The sequence below is a fragment of the Neophocaena asiaeorientalis genome, unplaced genomic scaffold (assembly GCF_003031525.2).
Source record: "Neophocaena asiaeorientalis asiaeorientalis breed wild unplaced genomic scaffold, Neophocaena_asiaeorientalis_V1.1 scaffold825, whole genome shotgun sequence".
NCBI classification, from domain to species: Eukaryota; Metazoa; Chordata; class Mammalia; order Artiodactyla; family Phocoenidae; genus Neophocaena; species Neophocaena asiaeorientalis.
Genome location: NW_020173937.1, coordinates 163,410 through 185,263, shown reverse-complemented (window position 1 = coordinate 185,263; position 21,854 = coordinate 163,410). Strand labels below are relative to the sequence as shown.

At 55.0% G+C, this 21,854-nt stretch overlaps 1 protein-coding gene across 1 annotated transcript in view; it reads right to left on the bottom strand.

Moving 5' to 3' along the window:
* The window catches only part of RASA3 (RAS p21 protein activator 3), an 88,408-nt gene extending 85,780 nt beyond the window's left edge, over window positions 1–2,628 (bottom strand). Inside the window, exon 1 of the mRNA XM_024752658.1 lies at window positions 2,491–2,628. Coding sequence (XP_024608426.1) covers window positions 2,491–2,545 — 55 coding nt within the window. The 5' untranslated portion in view covers window positions 2,546–2,628. The remainder of the gene's footprint in view (window positions 1–2,490) is intronic.
* Between the last annotated feature and the right edge of the window lie 19,226 nt (window positions 2,629–21,854).

Below are 21,854 nucleotides of genomic sequence, written 5' to 3'. Positions count from 1 at the left end.
GCCAGGGTCTCCCGGAACGAGGAGGCGAGCAGGCCTGTGATTCCTGCACAGCCGCCCCTCCTCCAGGTCATCTCTGGTGTCCTTCCTCGTCATTGTACCTTCACGGCTGGGGCACTCAGGCAAGTCAGCAGAGGACTAAGGAGAGAAGCGGAGAGCTCGGGGCACCACCCACCAGGCCCTGTCTACTCACAGCGGAACAAGATGAAGCCCCAGGCCAGTCCCCACAGCTCGCCTCTGGGGCCGGCCCCGGCTCTAAGTCGGCAGCACAGCCCAGGACACCTCTTTGCTCCAATGCCTGTGCTGTGCGGAGGCCCTTGCTCCCTGCAAGCCCCAGCAACCGGGGTGGGACACAGATGTCTCCCTCCTGCGGCCCCGAGCTGCAGGTGAAGACCCTTGGAGAGGGGAGAAGACAGGGGCTTCTGAGAGCTGGAGCCGCGTCCAGGGAGGTGGACCACGGCGCACAGACGTTTCTGCACATCCGCTCTGCCACAGCCCCCAGACGTGGGGGCGGGGCTCCAAAGGTTCCGATAATACCCCGTGCCCACATGGAGTTAGACCAGCAGATGTTCAGTCGCTGCACTAATCCTCAGCTGAGCTGGGCATTTCTCTCACTTGTTTAAACTGAAGCACAAAAGAGGGAAAGCCTAACCGAGCAGCATCTTCGAAGCCCTTCCTTCCACACGAGGCCCCTGTGTGTGAGGTCCAGAACCTCCCATGAGGGCGCCCTGCCAGGCCAGCAGATCCCCTCGGTGCCATTCTCGAAAGAAGTCAATCCGCTCTGCTTAACAGACCACCGTTCCAGAACCCTCCTGAGGCGAGTCCAGGCTGGCCGTGCGGGGCCTGAGCCCCGAAGTCCCCAGACCCCTTCCTGCCTGCTGCACGCAGAAGCCTGGCCCAGGCCTCACAGCCGTGCCCCACCCCTTCCTGTACCCTGATTAAGGAAGCACCTCAAGGCCTCTGGGTTGGCAGCCCCCTCATGCGCACTGGACCCTGGCACTGAGAGGCACTTTCCCTGCCCACTTCAGGTGGAGTGCCATGTTGAACCTCTCAGCAGAAAGCGACAGCAGATTTCAACCAAGTAAACTAGAGAAACCCTCTCCAGGCAAGCTCCTCGAGGCTGAAGTGCGACCACATCCTATCTGCAGCGCTTCTGAGCCAAACATCAACAGCGTCTCAGCGATGATCCACAAACCAAAATAAAGCAGACAGGAAACAACACGCTGATTTGGGGTAGCTGGAATTCCTAAGCAGCATCGAATGTCACCAGCAACTGACGCTCCAGCAGTCACTGGGCGCCTGGCTTGGTTCCCGGAGCCCCTTTTTCACATGGGAATGTGGAGGACCCAGGCATTCAGTGGGCGAGAAGGGCCCCGAGGACGGGCAACACACCAGGGTCTCAGCAGCCCTCTCCAAGGGGAGCTGTCCTCTCAGCTGGCACATTTATGGCATTAATGTGCAAAAGTCACTCCAGGAACCGATCTTGTTTTGGGGGGAAGAAACTTGCACGTCACCCTCCCAAGTTAAAACCGAACTGGGAAAAAGCAAGTCTCTCCAGATAAACCCAGGAAGTCCTGATACAGCCTTCCAGCCCACTCCAGAATCTGCACTTCCCTCCCCCAGCTCTTGGGTCCAGTGAGAAAGGCAGACTGCTCTGGGGACACGACCTGAATGGCAGGCCCTGGTGGCCAAAAGCTCCCGCAGCCAGTTCTCAATGGAAGGGGGAGGGGTGGCTCTTGTGGCGACCTGCCCGGAGGGAGCCCTGGGCCAGAGCGTTCCAGAGTCACAGGCAGACACACACACACACAAACACGCGAGAACACACACATCCACCTACACAGTCGCGTGCACACCCAGGCTCCATTCAGCCGCCCGCTCGGCCCCTCGCCCCTGGGGGAATGTGAAAGAGCTTCCACGTCCCCAGCGAAGGAAGGGTCTGGGTATCGCACTCAGCGAGGCTCGGAACCCCGGGGTTGGTGTTTTTGGCACCTGAAATGCACTCATCCGGAGAGCACCCGCGCGCGCGCTCATGCACACGCAGACACACACTCCCAGCGGGGACCCGACCCAAGACCGGCACCGCACCTCCCTCTGCTGCAGGCGACCCCACCTCCGGGGACCTGGGGCCGCTAGTGGCGTGAAGGCAGCGCAGGGAGCTGCGTCCCCCGGAGCCGCCAGCCCGACTCGGCCCAGTCCGTCCTTGGGGGAGGTGGGGAGAGGGCAGCGGCCGGGCATCTCCTGGAGATGGGGAGGGAGCCGCGGCCCATCATCTCCCTGTGATGGGGAGGGGGCCGAGGCCCACGGCCTCCGGGGTGGTGGGGAGGGGCCGCGGCTGGGGATCTCCAGGGGGTGGGGAGGGGCCGCAACCGGGGAGCACACATGGCCAGAAGGCGTCAGGGCCTTGGCCCCAAGGGAAGGGGTCGGGGGCCTGGGGGCGCCCGCCGCGAGCCCCCTCGAAGACCCCGCCGCCCCCGCCAGCTCCCGGGAGCTCACCGATCTTGATCTTCACGCTCTGGAAAACCCGGAGCCCCTCTTCCTCCACCGCCATGCTGGGTCTGCCCGGAATTCGCGCGCCGAACCCCGCGGAGCAGCAGAGCCCGAGCGGCGGCGCAGTCCCGGAGCTCTGCGCCCTACCCCGTGCCCGCGCGTCCGCTGCACCTCCACCTCCGGCTCCGCCCACACGCCCGCTCATTGGCCGAGGATGCGGGTGGGGGCGGGGAGGCTCCGCCCACGGCCCTGCCCAATTCCCGATTGTCCAAGGCCCGCAGAGGGGCGGGAGCGGCACGGTTCCGCCAACAGCGCGTCCCCAACTGCCCATTGGCTGAGGGCTAGGAGGCGGGAGCAAGACGGCTCCGCCCACATCCCAAGGCCCGCAGCGGGGCGGGGTTGGCCTCCGAGGAGGCATCGAAGGGACCCGGAGGGGGCGTCTCGCCCCACGGGGAGGATCCGGCCGGGAGTGCCGGTGTACCTAGTCGGGCGGCGGGGGCGACCGGGCGAGATTTGCTGCGGGGGGCGACCGGGCTAGGGTTGGTGGTGGTGGGGACCAGGCGGGGGCGGTGGAACCTGGCCGGGAGGCTTGGGAGGGGGGCACATGCACAGGGTTTTAAGAAACTCAGACCTACAGGTATCAAAGGAAAAGAATTCCCTGGCCCAGCTCAGCCCCCTCAGAGTAGGGGCTGCCGGCCACCTGGGGTCAGGGGTAGTGCGCAGTCCGGGTGAGATCCTGATCAGGCTCCAAAGCTGCCCAGTCCCTCCCGCTGCCCTCCTGCCCCTCTGCTGTCCCCAGGCTTCCCTCGGGCCACCCTGGCTCCTAGCTTCTCACACAGGCCAAGTGCACTCTTGTCTGCCCTTGCTGACCCGCAGGCCACCAACCTCAGCTCATTTGCTGTGTCTCCTGATTTCCTGTCCACTTCCTACTCCTCTGGCTTCATAGCGCCAGCACCACACACTCTCTCTCTCTCACACACACACACACACACACACACACACACACCCCATGTGTAGACCAGACTACAAGCTTAATAAAGAGAAAGGCCTGTTCTTTTCATTGCTTTACCTCACTTCCTAAAAATAAATGCTTAGGTACATGTTAAAAAAGATTAATGACCCTTCTTCACCCAGACTACCTGCGCCTCCTTCCAGGTCTTCAGTCCTCTGCTTGAGTTTATCTTCTCAAGACCTTCATAGGAGATGTTTACTCAGGTTTAACACGGAGGGTAGGAAAGCAGCCAGTTGGAGCTGCTGTCTCCAAGCCTGGACCTCAGGCGGCTTCTGTAGCGAGTGCCGTCATCCCTCTGGATGACCAAGGCTTTGCCTCCATCAACGTAACTGAAAAGCACCCCCAGCTCCCGAGCTTCTCAGAGGATCGGCCGGAGCCCCGGTAGCAGCAGCCTTGTTAAGCTGCTTCTCCGTCCAGCCCACCTTCCCTCACACCCTCACAGGACTTCCCTTCTGAGAACACTGCCAATAAAGGCCCGCACACAGACGTCTCTTCGGAGTCTGTTTCCAGAGGAACCCGGCGTAAGATGGTTGGGGCCAGGAGTGTTCTAGGGGCAGCCTCTGTGATGGGGTTTGAGAGCAGGACACCCGCTGGTGGACGCAGCAGTGCTGAGCGTGGGGGGCACACAGTGGGGTGCAGCGTCTCAGGCATGGGGAGGCTGGGAAGCAGGAATCACCTCAACTTTGGAATCAGGTGGTTCTTGCTGAGGGCAAGGCAGTGAAAAGATCACCCATTTAAAGAAAAGTGTGACAAAAAGGTTTTCTTGCTACCATATAAAGACAGCCTCATCTCCTACCCCAGAGAACAAAAACAGGTGCAGATCAGAGCGAGAACTTAGTCATGAAGGTAGTGGTGCTCCAGGGCTGCCTGCAGGCTCAACCCAAGGAAGGTTGCTGTAACCCTGCAGTTGGGGGAGCATCACCTGAATTAATGCACTCAGAACCTTGACTCCCAGCTTTCCGTAAACATTCTGGACCGGAAGAGGTGTCCCCCTTCCCCTGTGCTTGGAGATGATTGCGGGACGGTACCAGCACTGTGTCCGGCTCCACTCCCAGCCAGGGAAGCGCTGGGTCTGCAAACAGACCCGGGAGGAATGCCGGTGGGGGTGGGTGAGCAAAGGCAGAAGCAGAGCCAGAGAATGCTGGACCCAGGAGAGGCAGCACGCAGGGGGGACCAGGTTAGAGTTCACTGGTACGGCATCATTCAACCACGATGCAGGATGTGGCACACTGGCCAGGACCCCAGGCCCCTAGTATGGCCTTTGAAAGCTTGTAAAAAGCATCATCCCACACTAAGTGAAGTGGAACTGCCCTGTGGTCACGGCAGACAGCGAGGAAGGCATCCCAGTGCTTAGAGATGGCACGGGAGAGTAAATAAGCTCCATGAGACCAGGAAACCTAGTCAGTGCCTAGGATGACGAACGTGCCAGAGAGAGCTCAACCGCGGCTGGACATGCAGGACTGGGCCGCGGGTGGAGACGCTGTCACAGGGAGCGTGGGGCCCCCTAAGAGCGTGAGGATGATGGGGTGGTGACATGATGGAGGCCAGAGGTGACACTTCACATCAGAAGCCAGGCAGGGGCAGTTATCGTGCAGCAAGGCTGCAGCGGCAGCCCCGGCGCCCTGACCTGCAGAGGCTGTAGTGATGGTCAGTCGAGCACAGTGTCAGGGCAGGACGGAGAGCCGGCCAGCAGCAGTATAACTCAGTTTATGCTGCCTAAGGAAATCGTACACGGGGCTCGGGGGTGCTGAAGAAAGTCGCTTCAATAAAACGTCACAGCCCTTTACCCAGTCTCCAGGCGGGAGCCAGTTCTCAGCCCTGGAGCCTGCTGACTGGAGGAGAGGAGCCGGCTGCACGCGTTGACAGTGAGGATGCCTCTGGGGTGACCCCAGAGGGGCCTGTGGCCATTTACTCATGTAATTCCACATGGAAAGGGAAACACCTAGACGTTTGAAGAGCTCCTGGGCTGAGGTCTGAGTCGAGGGCTCGGCACGCCCCTGTTAAAGCAAAACTTGTGAGGTCCAAGAAACACATGGAGCTCTGCTAGGAGCGGCTCACAGGGAACCCCCAAGTGATCATTTCTCCTTGCACCACAGGTAAGGGACCGGTAGGGATGCATGTGACAGTTGTCAAAACACCCACCTTGGTTCCTTGGTATGTGGGTTAACAGCCATACCAGCAGGGAAGGCTCAAAAGCAATGACGCATCCTGGAGGAACCATGGAGATCAAGACCTACCTTAAAGACCTAAAGGATCATATAATTCACCAGTGCCATGTCTGATGCCGGATAGGCTCTGGAGGATGACACTGAACCACCAAAAACTCAACCACACAGTAGCCCCCATTGCAGCTGCCACGCCAGAGGTGGTGCCCCTTCCAGGCCACATCAGCATGGCCTCTGATCTGTGGCATATGGCCATGGAACTGGGAAATGCCCTCTGCTCCATCCCGAATAAGGAGGAGAATCAGAGGCCGTTTACATCACATGGCATAGACTCTAGCACACACTTGGAATCTCACTGCACGCTTAGGCTTTCCTGCCCTCTGTTATAATACAGCCCAAAGAGACCTGGACAGTCTGGACAGCCTGCAGAGCATGTCTGGTTTGCCGTATCGATGACATCATTTTAATCAGACCAAACGAGCACGAGGTTGGCAGCTCATCAGAGGGTTTGATAAGACGCGTGTGCTCAGAGGGTAGGACATAAGTTTATGAGGATGCAGGGCCACACATCAGCGGGGCCAGATGTGGGTGAGCACCTCGCTTTCCCCCCACGCAACACGGAGACCCACACAGCACCCTTCCTCTGTTCCTTCCCTAAGAAGACTCACCTCCATAGCCCCGTGCGGGCACCATGCCTTCTTAAATCTGTGCTCTGCCCAAAGGGACTGATCCTTCTTTTCTAAATTAGAATCTGTTCCCTTAGAGTTGTGATTATAAGAGATAGGAAGATACTGAGGGATTAAAGGAAAAGGTGGTGACTCATAGAAAGCGTCTATACTCTCTTTGTTTATAACTCACTGTTGTCTTTTTCTCTCTGATAGAGTCCTCTTCTGCAACCCCCCCAAAGAATATTTATTGAGAAGCGTCAATCTATCAACCAGTGGGTACTTATGTATCGGCTAAAACAGCATAATTAGTTTATTATTCATATCTGCCCAGTCTACTTTCAAAGGATTTGAAGTGACATAAAATAAATGACCAGTATACAATGAACTTTGAAGGAAGAAATTATTGTATCAAACATCTGCAGTGAAAACAGCTACTGCAATGAATGTAGAGCTCAGCTCTGAGTTTCCTGATAGTCAAGGTGAAAAGGGAACTATGGAAACATGTTTCCATATTTCCATATATGTTATATATTACTTCCTAAAAGGAAGTGTATCCATTTTTTCAGAAAAGAATATTTTGGCCAACTAAGCAATAGGAGGAATTTTTTAGACAAATTTTTTCATATGGATATTCAACAAGTCAGGGAAGGATTTTTCCATCTCAAATGACTGGCCTTTGCTGCTCTGCTCACGACACTGCCTGGCACATGGTGAAAGTCCAACTAATACTCTCTGAATGAACATAGTGGTTTCTCAAGTTGGGGACGTGACGTTCAATCCTAATTCTCTGATCGTTTACTCAGGCCCTTAGGAGTCAAGGAATGTGGCTCTGGTGACCTGAGAGTCTAGGAGAGAAAGCATTTGGAGAATCCAGAGAGATGAGTAATAACACCCTCAAATAATCTTTCTCCAATATTTGTCGTTTGGGCCACACTGGGGAGAAAAGCCATAGAGGGGAGACGCCTGCACTGAAGTTCCCGTTGGATGCTCGAAGCCCAGGTGTTCTGTGCTGCTGCTGGAAAGGAGGCCCGGCTCGGCCCGCCTACAAGGAGACAGCGCCAGAGCCACTGCCAGCACCAGGAGCTCCTCCTGGGATGGGCAGGGGGGTGCAGGGAGTAGGGACCACGCCGCCTCCCTCCTGGCAGCTCGCCGAGAGACCGGGTGCCTAGGAAGTGAGCGCATCTGGTTGGAAGCTGGGAAAAGCCACCGTGTAGCTTCATCTCTCTCTTCTCCATCGAAGGCGACTGGGAGGCCTCGCTTTAAAATTCAGAGCTAAGTGGACCCCTGAGTCCCTGTGGAGAGGCAGCTGCCCTGGAACCGTCTTGATGAACAAACGTGAGAAATGGCTCCTGTTGTGTAAAGCCAACGAGAGGTAGGGATCACTGGCCCAGCCCACGCCTGGCCCGGCCTCACTAACAGGACCCCTAACCGTTGATGTGCGACGCCATTGATCCATATCAGTATACCTGTCAGGTTGAGTTAACAGTGAAATATAACCCCAGGTACCTAACCACTCACCTGTTGAGTACACTTGTATAATGCCTCGATCGCTTATTATCAAGAACATTTGCTCAAAATACCTACGCTCTTATCATAGTAAAGTTTAACTTGTTATTTTTGACCATAATTAGCCAAATATCAAGTAGTTCCTTGAAGACACCCCTGAAATCAGCAATTAACTAGCCTCCAAGTCTTGCCTTCTTAGCTATGGACGGGGACGGATGGTGTGTGTTTTTTCTTCCAAAATCTCCATCGAAGGATCCCAGAAGCTAAAAGGAGCGGAGGAGGTAACTGATCCCCACCACGGGAGATGGGGATTTGCTGTCAGTCGGTCCTCGCAACAGAATCACAACACAAGCTGCAAAGGAGAAAACCCAGGAGCTCCGACCACAGACACTTCCTGTCCAGGGAGTCAGGCTCCAGAGACCCGGCGACAAAGGAAGCCGCGGTGGCAAACCGCTCGGCAGGTTGTCACAACCACGCAACAGATTTTATCGATGGCCGGTGGGAGCTGCTGCTTTTGTGAGACATTAGGTTGGGAGATGCAACGTAATAGTAAAGAAACTGGAAAAGGGCAAAATGGTACCTGTGCGCCACCATTACGTTGTATCTCCTTCAAGGTTTTATTAATATTCATAGACAATCTAGCACAGTGGCCGGACAAGGTGTTTGAATGAGTATGTACTCTTGCTAGCGATCCGTTTACCGAGCACGGGGCACATGTCCAGAGCCGCGAGACCCCGCGGCGTGCAGTTAGTTCCACCTGGAATGGTGCAGGGAAGTAAACAGAGGAGGCGACCCCAGAAGCTGGCGTGGTCTCGAAGCTATGACCACAGTGGCAGCACTGAGGAAGAATGGAAAGACCATTTCTTTCTTTTTTGTTGTTACGTCTTTATTGGAGTATAATTGCTTTGCAATGGTGGGAAAGCCCATTTCTGAGGTCGTGCTGACTCTGGGGATGGGGGAGCTGCCTCGGGATGGCCCGGCCGGGACTGCCCCTCACCCCTTCACGGGAGCTGTGTGGCCATCACTCCCAGCTTCAGGGCCGTGGGTGGCACAGGAGGGAGTGGACGGTGGCAGCTGGCCAGACTGTACAAGCACAGCACCTGGGCGTGTGAACACGTGGCAATCAACTTTGAGTGTGCAAGTGACGGGCTGACACTGCTTTTACTACAGACGTAGCCCACGACACCCCACTTCAATTACCTCTCTTCCTTCCACATGGTTTGAGGTGAACAGAACTCTTCCCCCCGATTGTTTCTAAGTTTCTTGGCCTCTGAAATGGGCCAGCAGCAGTGCCCACCCACCTGGCTGCCGTGGGGCCCACGTGCTGCTGTGCGGCACTCAGCACCCTGGCCGGCTTGGCCGTTTCATCAGCCCCAGGGTGAGGGCGGGGTGCTTTCCCCTCGCCCCCCCCCACCCAGCGCCCAGGAGACACTGGCTGTCCTGCAGCACCTGCGCTGGGCCTGGGAGACGCTGGGGGCTGTGCGCGACGGCGACTCTGCCCTGGGACCTTGGGATGTAGTCCCCGCAGGGCCCTCCAGACCTCCATCTCCTCCCAGGCGTCAGTCCCTGCCGCCCGCCCCCAGTGAGCCAGTAGCCAGTGCAGAGGGAGGCCTTACGCTCTCCCCAGACCCTCCACCTGGAGGAAGAAAGTCTCCTTCGAAAGACAGGACGCTCACAAAACCACGCTGTTCACTGACGCCGCAAACCAGAGGCAACCTCCACCCACCCTTCCGCAGGTAGGAGCCGAAGCCGACTCTGCTCTGCAACAGAAACGAACGGACGACTGACGCAGTAACCCGGAGACGTCGAGGCCGAGGAGAGCCTGCCGTGCTCACGCGTGATGCCACTTACACAACTTCTTTTCTTTCTTCTTCTTTTTGACCGCGAGGCTTGCGGGATCTCAGTTCCCCGACCGGGGATTGAACCTGGGCCCTGGCAGTGAGAGTCTGGAATCCTAACCACTAGGCCATCAGGAACTTCCTACACAAATTTCGTAGAATGACAAACTGCAGAGACGGGGAAGGGACAGTGGGGGTCAGGGCCCAGGGAAGGGGGAGGCGACGGCTGCGGACATAACAAGGCAGCAGGAGGGACCCCGTGGGGTGGACGCGTTCTGTGCCCTGACAGTGGTGGTGGCCACACGCGTGTGCACGTGTGACAGAATCACACAGATCTACACACACACATGCGCACGTGCTTGTGCCCCAGTGCACCCCAAGCGGGCAGCGGGCTGTATCTCTCCCAGCTCCTGCTGAGATCTGTGCAGTCACCGTGGTCACGCAGGACGTCACCACACGAGGCCTTGGGGACGGCGATGCGGGGTCTCTGTCCTACGCCTTATAATCACACGTGAACCTACGATGACCTCAAAATAACAAAAATTTTTTTCTTTGCGGTACGTGGGCCTCTCACTGCCGCGGCCTCACCCGTTGCGGAGCACAGGCTCCGGACGCGCAGGCTCAGCGGCCATGGCTCACGGGCCCAGCCGCTCCACGGCACTCGGGATTCTCCCGGACCGGGGCACGAACCCACGTCCCCTGCATCGGCAGGCGGACTCTCAACCACTGCGCCACCAGGGAAGCCCCAAATAATTTTTCTGCAAAGGACAAGACGGTGGTAGGTGAGCACTCACCGTCCCTCCTGTGCTCCTGCTGCAGCCCCACAGGACCCAGGCCCCTCCTGCGGGGAGTCTGAGACCCGGCGCCCCGGGAGGGGTCCCCTCACGACCGCTCACCTTGCCCTTGGTGTCACGAGACGGTGACGTGTGGGTCCCCGTCCACACCTAGGACGGCGACTGGCGCCCGCGGCTCAGGGGCCCGAGGACCAACCCGTCTCTGCACCTTCTTTCCCCTCCAGGGTCTCCTTTCGCAGAGTCTGTCTCCTCAAGCTCTCGGGGCATCTCCCTCAGGCAGCAGGTCATGGGCGCAGCCCTCCCGACGGTCACTCTGAAGCTGGACGGAAAGGCAGCTGGAGTCGCGGTTCCAGAACTGCTCACACTTCTTGTTAAAAGACCCCCAAAAGTAAATACACTTTAGGTCACGACCTGACACGCTCACACAAGTACTTGACATCCTGACTAGATATAATCTGCTCTAAAATTTCATATTCTATTCCAGCTTCACTTAACCTCGTCTGGTTTACATAAGTTTGAAATTGCTTTCGGGACCCTCAATGAGCCAGCGAGCCACTGGTGGCCTGGAGGGAGCAGCTCACGAGATCAACCGCTACATTTTCGGGAGTTCTGCCAGCTTGTTGTTAAACAGGACCATTATTTTAAATTAAATTATATAAGCTTTATAAGTTTATAAAACTGTACAAACCCCTGCTCTTGAAGTCCTCACTGGCTGTTACACGGTGGAAACACCGCATACGATGGGCCCTTTTCGTCTCTTCCCAGCCGGAGGGTTGCTGCCGTGGAAATGGACAAGCCCTGCACGCACCCCTCTCCCCGCTCCCCGGCAGCTGTCGAGCTCTTACCTGCCCGTCGCTGGCCATGACCCACTGCTTGAAATGCCCTATTCCAGGCAGCTCCCCTCGCCTGCCCAGCTCTGTTTTATGTGAAGGGACTGACGGGGGTGTGGGAGGGCCTGGCGCCCAGGACTGGCTGGTGTTTGAGCTGGGGGTGCATTGCTGTCACACCCACAATCCTGGCGTGGAGACCGGGCATCAGCTTCGGGGAGGTGTGGGCCCTGGCTTCCTGCCGTCCTGCTGACTCGGGGGGCATCTTCACTGTCCCTGTCAAGACACCTGGCGGTGGCGGCATGGGGAGAGGCCAGTGACCGAGTGAGAATGCCCAGCCTTCCGGAGGGTCGTCCTCCAAGCCGCCCCTCTGGACAGCACACGGCGGGAGCTGCATGTGACCGTGTGTTGCTTACGCACTCCGTCCAACTCCAGCGCCCGGAGCACTTCTCTGCGTGTCCGCTGCCGGTTGCTGTACGAGCAGAGCTACGGGAAACCTGAGAGCCCACGCGTGCCCCGCTCCCATCTGCAGCAGTCCTGTCCCTGAGCGCCTGTATTTTCACAAGGTCCTGGACAGCCGGACCCCTGCACCACGCCAGCGGAGTGCGCACTACGGCCTGAGGGTTTCCCTGGCATGGACGGCGAAACTGGGCTCTGCGCGTTGGAAGGGGATGAGGTAAGTGAGCCCACGATTTCCCTCTCCCACCACAACTCTCTCCCTGCCTTTTCCAGCTTTAATTAAGGACAGATGCAATTAGTGGGACCTCTTTGCCTCTGGACGAAGAAAGCGGCAAATGCCGTGCGCCCCTAACGAGATCATGACCCTGGACCCCAACCACCCAAAGGTCCCCAAAGGTCCCGCCTTCACTGTCCCTGCCCACCCCCATCGTGTAGAGCAGCTTCCTGAAGCAGAAGGAGGGAGAGGCCCCTGGAGGAGCCCCGGGATAGACGGGGCCAGGGGGGGCCAGACGGGGCCTCTGGGCTGAGGTGCCGGGTTTGGGGGCCGGGGCAGCAGGAAGCCTCATGGCTCCCAGCTGAATCCTCTTTGTAATTCCAGCTCACACAGTGGACGGGACTCGGAACGTAAATGTATGAGTCTGCTGGATGGAAGAGCCGGAGGCCGGTGGCCAGAGCAGTGCCTGGTCACACAGGGCCTGAGACTCGACGGAGGCCGCCGGCCTGGGGTCTGCACAGAGCGGCAGCGGCTGTCAGGTTCCTGAGGGTCGCTTTCTCGCTGCGAGGCGAGGAAAAGATGTTTATCCCTGTGCTGGCTGGGTTGCGGTGACCGTGCTCTAATTCATCCCAAATTTCTAAGCCAGTGAAATAGAAATTTACTTTTAAAAGTCTACCACGGTGACACCGAGGCCCCTCCTGAGACTCGCGTATTTACTTTAAAGGTGATGCCCCAGTGGTAACAGGGCCAGGCCGCATCCCCAGGCGTCAATCTGCCCCCCTATGTTTATGTCAGGCATTCCGTCTCTAAACCGTGGTGAGTGTACATCTGAAGACGGGAGGGACTGAGCCTCAGGGGTCCTCGCGGCCGTCCGGCCTACAGAGCTAATCAGGGCCTGAACATGCCGCATGCCCTCACCGGAGGATTCTCAGCCAGAGTCGGTGACTCACGGCCCTCCAGTCACTTCCTTCCTGCTCCCTGGAGGAGGGCTTCCTGCCAGGGAGACAAGAGGCATTGCCGCCCCGGCCTCCCGTGGCCCCAGAAGCCTGTGAGCAGGTCTCCCACTGTGTGCGTTGCCTGTGCCCTGGTCTGACCTCCCTCCACACACGTGGTACTCGGCCCAAAGGGAATTTAAACAGTGGATCAAAATGAGAATTAAGACGTGTGGCATCATTGTCTTTGTCGTCGCGATTGACGATGTTTTCTGATTTAGCAGCTGTCTGACCCCCAAGCAGCCAGGAGTTAAGGTTTGGTGGGTCCTATCAGGTGTCGAGATGGGAAACCCCTGGCACGATTTCTGGACCGCTAAGCAAACCAGAGCACCTCGCTGGCGGATTTCCCCGAATTCCTTTCTAGCCCTCAGTGCTGAGTTTAAAAAGGCAACTGAGAAGTCCCAGGGCCGGAAACACATACAGATTTAATTTCTTTAACTCTTAAGTGGGGTTAAGCCAGAACTGAGAAAAGGAAGCAGAAACAACTGCTCCAGCTCGAGATGAGAATCTGGCATTGACATATGCCATTCCTGGCTCTATCCTCAGCTGCTGGTGTGTGTTAGCTTCATCTGTGTCTCAGTCTCCCCGTAAAATAATCAGAAATACAAAAAAGGTGGTTGCATGGTATTTTGAAATTCTTATTCAAAAGGGCTGTATTTGGTTCGTTTTGGAGAGGATCTGGTACTTCTGTTTCATCTTTGTTTTCATTTTTGTTGTGTGCTCTAAACTAAATGCCAACATCTAAACTATATATAGATAGGCATCGTTGTGTAATTACCAGTATGAGACTCTCCTAGGATGGACTTAGATATTCAAAGGCTTTTGTACCAACAGATTTTTTAAAAACTCCCAACCATGTTCACAGTGCCCTTAACGGCTTGATTTCCATATGAGACTTTCAGAGCTAGCTGGCAAAGCCCAGCTCAACCCAGAGCGTCAAGGATAACCAGCCATATTTACCTACTCAACACTGCTGAAATGCTTAATCCCTGGGTAAGTTACAAGACTCTCTATTCAAAACTCAGAGAGGCCCATGTCACTGCTGATCTCAAAGCTAACTTTTCTCCCAAAATCTGGCCAGTGATGAGGGCAGCCAAGGCTCTGTGCACACCTGTCACTGCGGTTCTCAGCTACGTCTCCACTGTGGCCCCGACGGGCTACTGGGACCTGCCAAGTTTTCCGCACCAGCCGTGGCCGGGCTGGGAGCTCAGGTATCGCTTTGCATCGGCTCTGCTGCTCTCAGCTCACGTCCTGCTCAGAGCAGCCCCACGACCACGTCCTCTGCTGCCATTGCAGGACATTCCAACGCCAAGACAGTAGACAGTCACTCGTGGAAGTCAGTCACCAGAAGTCGCTGTGACGTGGGGCAATTTCTCAGGTAACAGAAATAACCTATACCATGTGTTTTTTATTTTAAGCCAACTGTGAAGTAATGGGAATACTACAAAAATTTATAGAGCTGCTGTCTTTACTTTGTCTCAAATTTCCTCCTTAAGAAAATAAAAAAGAGATTGCATTTTTGGCCACACTCATCATTAAACCATCTTACTTTCTTCTCTGTCCTGGTGAAGGTACCCCACAGGTTTTTACCAGGACCGGGCAACATTGGCGCATCACCTCCAAAGCAAAGTAAAAGCTAAAATGTGATTGAGTAAATGGGCTGAATTTCAGAATATCCTCCTTTATTCTTTTTCCTCAGAAATCTGTGCTTACTAGTTTCAGCCTGACTGGAGCCGGAGAGAGTTCTTTGTAATTACACACGACCGCACTGCAGTGCTAATTGCGCCAATTATACGTTTCTCTTCATCACCGCCGATGGCGTGACTGACCGCGTGTGCTTTGCCAATAGAGACACCTGACGCTTCAGCAACCAAGTCCACCACTGGGTTTACTCAGATTTCTGACGGCGTGATTAGCATGGGCCACCTGCTGGAAACATTGACAATGTCCCCACGTGAAAAGGAAGCCTGGAAGGTGGCCTGGAGCCAGCCGGGAAAACCCAGCCTCCTGAGTCTTGGCAGGTTAGGGCTGAGAGCCGGTGGTCAGACCACAGGTCTGCCGGCTTGCCCAGCCACTGGGCTCCTGAGGTGCTTCTGCTAAACTCCAGCCCTCCCTGGGCCCTGGCCAGACGAGCCTGGACCCCAGCCCCTCCTGGAGCCAGCGCACAACCCTTAGCTGCACGGCACGGCCTGAGGTTCTGACTCAGCAGGTCCAAGGCAGGCCTGGAATTGGCATTTCTGTCAGATCCCAAAGGATTCTTCACTTGTTCCTGGAAAGGTATGACCCGCAGTCCCGGTCTGCCAGGGACAAAGGGGGCTCTCAGGACATGGGAGTTCAGTTTTAAAACTGAAGCACCCTGGGGCAAACCTGGGAGGGCACTTTGGGACCCTGACCTAAGCACCCACCCCAGTGATGGAGTTCTACCTCTAGTGCCAATGAATCGTCCAGAACGTTGTTGGCAGACATTCTCCTGAGATATAAACGCACCAGGAAGACAGCAGAACAAGCCCCAACACCTAATCTGGATTTGTTTACAAGAAAGGTTCTCTTACAAAGAGGAACTTTGAAAGAGGTAACCATTCAAACGGGGGTAAAAAACCTTTCAGAGACCATTGTGCATCTAAGCTAAAGATGTATTTTATATACTTCACTTCTTTAGGTCTTAGCTCTGCACTTTATAAAGTGTTATGTTCTTTTCTTATGTCCATGCGTAGAATCATTTCCACATCTTCATTTGATGCACTAAGCAGCTTTAGCTTCAAGCACTAACTTTTTTTTTTTTTTTTTTTTTGCGGTACGCGGGCCCCTCACTGCTGTGGCCTCTCCCACTGCGGAGCACAGGCTCCGGACGCGCAGGCTCAGCAGCCATGGCTCACGGGCCCAGCTGCTCCGCGGCATGTGGGATCCTCCCGGACCAGGGCACGTACCCGTGTTCCCTGCATCCGCAGGCGGACTCTCAACCACTGCACCACCAGGGAAGCCCCAACCACTAACTTTTTAACAAAATCTCTCTGCCGGTTATAAAACAACCGCCACACATCTTGTGGCTTAAAGCGGCGTCGCTCTCTTGTTCTGGGGTTGGTGGGCAGTTCTCCTGGTGGCCAGGCTGGTGGCCTAGGAGGGCCTCACTCACCAGTGCAGGGCCGGCCCCACCATTCGGTCACTTGTTCTCAGGCCAGCAAAGTGGGCTTGCCAACTCGGTACCAAGGGGTTCCCCACAGCACAGGTGGCAAACCCCAAGATCCATGCACGTTTCAAGCATCTGCTTTTGTCCCATCGGTCGAACCAAGTCACCTGGCCGAGCCCAGAAGCAGCATGGAAAGGGACCACCTGTGCTCAGCCACAAACCCTTAAGCAGTTTGCCACAATCTCTTAACAAAAACTTCATGGTTTCTGAATTGTCTTTCAAAGCAACTTGTGAGAAAGGAGAGGCTCACCAGCAGAGCTCTAACCAGCAGGGCTCTAAACAGCAGGGCACTCACCAGCAGAGTGCCCCCCAAATCCGTGCCGAGAGGCACGTCCAGTTCTAGTTCCTTGGGGCCTATCAGACAGTCCCCCAGCACAGCCCCCATCTAGTGTCCGAGGACACCCCTCAGCCTGGGCAAACTGAGACAGCAGTCACCCTGTAATCACCCCGTGATTCCCACCCACTGTTACCCCATCTTGCAGGGGAGGAAACGGGGCCCGGGGGCACAAAGGGATTGTCCCAGATGCTCTTGTGAGTAAGCCACAGGCTGAGGCTGGACCCGTCCAGCGGCGGAGCCCAGAGCCGTAGCCGCCACGGCATCTCCTGGAGCCACCGCGCGGCACCTTCAGCTCTGGGAAGTGCTGCTGCCTTGTCCTCGACACTTGCGTCACTTAAAGTCATGATTCCAAATTACTGTGGTCTGTGTTGAAAAATAAAATTCACATTTACCTTCAATGACAGAGATTTGCCATATATAAGGATACTCCAAAGAAGGCACGGCTGGCTCTGAAGAAGTGTAAAAATGCTCTGAGGAACGGGGGCACAGAGGCACTCAGCCACACGCCCAGCAGGACCACAGCAGACCCCACCCCACACTCCTTGTAACGTTTGTGTGTGTTTCTTGTGTGTGTTTCTTGGGGTCATGAATCTTTTCACAGTTTTAAGGCCAACGCATTTCTTTTGCTGTGAAATGTCTGTTCATAGTTATTGCTCGCTTTTCTATTGGGTCTGTGGTCTTTTGTATTGATTTGTGGGTATCCTCATTTGTTAAAGAAATTAGCCTTTTGTTTATGCTTATAGGTTGCAATTTTTGTCTTTGGCTTGTGTTTTGTTGAAGATATATTTTATTTTTATGTGATAAAATTTATTGATATTTTATTTTAAAAATTATTTTTATTAATCTTTATCTTCTGGAGTTTTGTATCATACTTTAGAAAGAAATTCAACTCTCATATTATTTTAAAAGTCATTCATATTTTCGTTTACTACTTTCAAGCCTTCATTTCCTCCAGTTAAATTCTGATTCCTCTAGGATTCATTTTCGTGTGGATTCAAGTTAATTTTTCAGACGGCTATTTACTTGTCTCAGGACCACATGAGGACTAATCCTTTCCCTGATTATTTGAAATGCCATTTTTATCAGTAGACTCTTGTATAAACTTGAGGGTAGTTCTGGGTTTTCTAATTTGTTAATTGGTCTATTTATAGACTAGCACCACCCCGCCACCATGATTCTTTTTCCTCAGATGTTTTTTGTGGCTATCTTTGGTTCTTTACCTTGTCTATAGTTAAAAAAATATGCAACCCCATTGTGATGTTCTTTTCGGGCTCATTTGCCTGGCATGCCTCTGCCCGTCCTCTCATTGCAAACCCTGAATCCCTCTGCTTTAGGCAGGTTCCTGCTTTGTGATTCGACCTGACGGCCTTCTTCTTTTAAAAGGCGGCTGAGCTGAACTGAGGACATTTGTTGATATCAAGGACACGGCTGGTCTTAGTTTTGTCGTCATATCTCTTGTTGTAGCTTCTGGTTATAATTAGTTCTCCTTCAGAAACTTCACTCTGTGCCTCTCATTTGCCGCGTGTTCTCGTTCGGAAGGGCAATCTTTTTGTTCCCGAAGGGGCGTCTGCTCAGTGTTCACCCGCTTCATGGCCATTTTTTCTGCTCTTCTGCTGTGTTTTGCTTGCTCTTTTCCCTTTATTTTGTGTGTTTTATTCTCACCGTGTCTTTGCACAGGTCCTGTGCTGGTTCCTTTCTGATGATGACTCACCTTTGCGTAGCAAGTCCTCCCCGGATCAGCTATTTACAGGGGGCTCCATCGGGGGTGGGGCCCGTCCAGCTGGCACCACTCCCCGCAGACCGGGGCTGGGCCCGGGTGATCCCCCAGCCCACTGGCAGGCGCGAGGTGCGAGGCCTGGTCTGGTGGTTCTAACCGCTGCTTTTTCGCGCCGCGAGCCCTGACGCCCACGCTCTGTTCCTCGCCGGAGGCCTGGCGTTGACTCTGAAGCTTCATGGCCTGCAGTCTCCTGCCCCTCGCATGCCTCCGGTCCGCGTAGTTCAGACTCTCAGCTGGCTCCTTGTTTCGCTGGAGGTGGAATGTGTTTCTTCTTCTCCTTTTCTGTGTGTATTTTTGTTCCCAGAAGTGGGGGTGGACATCATCTCCCCTCTGCTGTTTCACCCTGTGTGGCTTGATGGCTCGCGTCCTGTGAACTGGCGTTGACGGGTCCGGTGTCCCCAGATCCCCTCGGGCCGGGTCTGGGTAGCCCGTCCCACTCCTGACGTCCTCAGCCTCCGTGGGGTCAGTCTCCTCAGCCACGGCTTCGTCCTGCTTGGGAAGTTTTCTGTTACGTGCTAGTGAGTCTCACCCTTCTTTTTTCTCCCTGACACCCTAGTAGTCAGGCCTATCGCTCCCAGACTGATCATCGATGGCCCTTCCTCTCCTTGTGTGTTTCCCCATCTCTCCCCATTTGAGCTCCACCCTGGCCGCCAGCTTTTCCGTGGCAGTTAAGTTCAGCAGTCATTTTTAAATTTCTTTCCTGTTCTCTGCCTGTTTGAAAACAGCATCCCGTTCTTACGTTATGGACATGCAATATTTTCTGGAACGTTTCTGAGGACAATCATTCGACTTTTAATTCTCTTTTGTTTTCTACCTCGCTGTCTGCTCCAAGGTCAGCGTCTCTGTGGAGAGTCATGTCTCTCCTCTGTGCTGACTTTCTTCTGGAAGGCTCTAGGTTAAGAATCAGGCTGCTGCTGGAGAGCAGCTGTGGGTTCCCCTGGGTCCTCAGAGTGGAGAGGTTAGCTGAGGTTGTGTGTCCGCAGATGGGTTTTGCTGCTTTATTTGGGTAGATGGGCGAGGAGTCAGCTGGGCAGTAGGCGGGCCATCCCCCTCCCCCACCCCCAACATATCCCAACCCAAACCAGAATAAGGAAGCCTTTACTCGGGGGGCCACAGACACGGTTAGAAGCTGCAGCCCAACGCAGGTCTTTGAAGGAGGGCCCTCTGGTGTCCGCCCCACGGGCGAGCCGAGGGGCAGGGGGGGGCAGGGGTTAGGCGCGGGAGCTCGCGCACAAAACCACGCCCTGTGACGCCCACACCTCGGGCCCAGGGCCCCTCCCACGGGTGAGCGCAGCCCCCGCAGCGCCGGGGTCATCCTGCCTGCGTGTGTCTCCTTCCCCGCTGGTGAGGCCTGAGGCGGGGGGAGGCCCAGATGTCTGGGGGCGTCCTGCCACTTCACGACCCCCGGTGTGGAGCGAAACTGGCCTGTCACTCTTCTAGGAGCTCGAGAAGTGCTGAGACGGGGTCGTTACTGTCTCCAGTCTTTCCTTGGAGACGGCACTCGGCAGCAGGTTCTCATCTTTTTCGAATCACCTCTGTTGCTGATCCGTCTTCAACACGATAGGACCCTCGCTCGTCTTTCCTTTGTCCTATTGTCTGGTCATCAAGGTTCAGCTTGTGCTGAAGTGCTTGGACACTTGGGGTCTTCAGACGCTGCTCTGTCACTACTGAATGTCGACCTTTTGGGTGAATCGGTTTTCTAGTAAAGGCCAGGCTCGGAGAGGGGGGCCTGACATACCTGTGGGGTTACGGGGAAGGGCTCTGCCTGCTCCGTTCTGAATCGGTCCGTGTGGAGCTCCCAGAAGACCCGTCACGCTCTCCTGGACGGCCTGCAGGATGTCGCAGCCCCGTCAACCCTCCCTGTGCCACTCATCTCTGTGAGGGTGCCTTGTGGCATGGGTAAAAATCTCCTGGCCTCACTAATAGGCCAAATCCCTATACTCGAGGACAGAGAGGGGAAGACAGTATCTAGGACCGTGTCTTCTACTTACCTGCAGGTGTCACCTCAGCAGCTCCACTGAACTGGGAAGGATCGTGCTGATTCATTGCCCAATTCACTGACCTCTTTTAAAATTAGACATCACAGCAAATTACTCTTCCTTGTTTATGGGCAAATATCACATGTCACACGAACTAGCTATTAGCTTTAACACTTAATATTCCAGCTATGGATCACTTAGTTTTTCATAGTTCCTATGAGTGTCAGGACGTTTTCTTCAAACAAAAGCACAGAACCAACATATTTAAGCGTGTTCAGGAAGAGTTGCTCTGCTTGGGTTTGGAAGGCGCTCGGGGTCCTGCCCTCTCAGCCTCACACCCTCTGGTGGCTCAGGGGCCACCTCAGGAGACGTCTACCCGGCAGAGAACACAGGAACAGGAAGCATTTTGCAGAGAAGGGAAAGGTAAGGGCAGATCCTGAAGCCGATATGATTTGACATTGGGAGAGGGGAGTTGTCTGTCAAAAAGAAAAGGGGTTAAAGTTACAAAGAGAAAATGGCAGCCTCTTCCCAAGGCCTTGGGGTTGGGGTCTGGCGGGTGCAGTGTAGGCTCTGGACGTCAGCTTCTTCAGCTTCAGGGTGAACTTGCATTTTTCCTGCGGAGGGACCAGTGGTACAGAAGCAAGTGGGAGAGAAGCAAGGCGAGGGAGGTCAGGGGCGGGACAGGAACCTTCGGGTTGGGCAGTGAGCAGGTCAGATTTTGGAGATTTTAATTGGTGTGGTCTCCATGGAGACTCACGGTCAGGAACCTGATTGAAAGGGCCCTGGAAGCTCACACAGCAGAGGAAACAGCTTGTAGCAGCTGGTGAGCCAGGGGAAGGAGCGGGGGAAACCACAGCCCAGCCCCTGCCCTCCCCTTTCCAGGCCACTGTCAGTGACACTGCAGAGTGAAAAACTTCGCCTGCACATCATGGCCTCAAGGAAAGCAACAGCTCATCTTCAACGAGAGACCTGGTCAGACCTTCTAACTTGTATGTCCTTGACACCAAGATAGCTACTGTGATGTCTGTAGAAGAAGGTAAGCTATTACCAGTGAAACATCTGGCTTATTTCACCAAGACACGACAGACACCGAGGTCTAGGCAGAGGGAGACATCACTGGACCAAGAGTCAGAGCCCCTGGGCCCAGCTCTGTCTCCACCGGAGCCGGGCCTACTGTGTAAGGTTGGAACCCTTGTTATTACTGGTAACTGGATCTGGTGCCATTTTGACAGCAATCACTTTCATTTTAAAAAATTAAGTAGCTCAAGAGTGCCTCTGGCCCAAGGACAAGATGACAACGTGACACTTTTCTGGCATTTAACCTCAATTTTGTCCTAGAAGAAACAAGCTTTAAGAGCTCATCCACTCACTGTTAGGGGAGAGTGTGGAAGGAGGGAGACCATACACATAACTACTTAAACTGGCTTCGCCAGCTGCGCTGAGATGCGGCCTCCCCCGGTCACCTGATAGTGTGCCGAGCCAGCCGCCCCCCAGGGTGGCCACACAGAGGTGCGGACAGGGCAGCAAGTGACCCCAGAACTGCTTTCCCACACGGAGGCCGAGGCCCTTCGTTACAGCGTGGGTGAACGGCGCTCTTCTCGCATCTCCGTTTTCT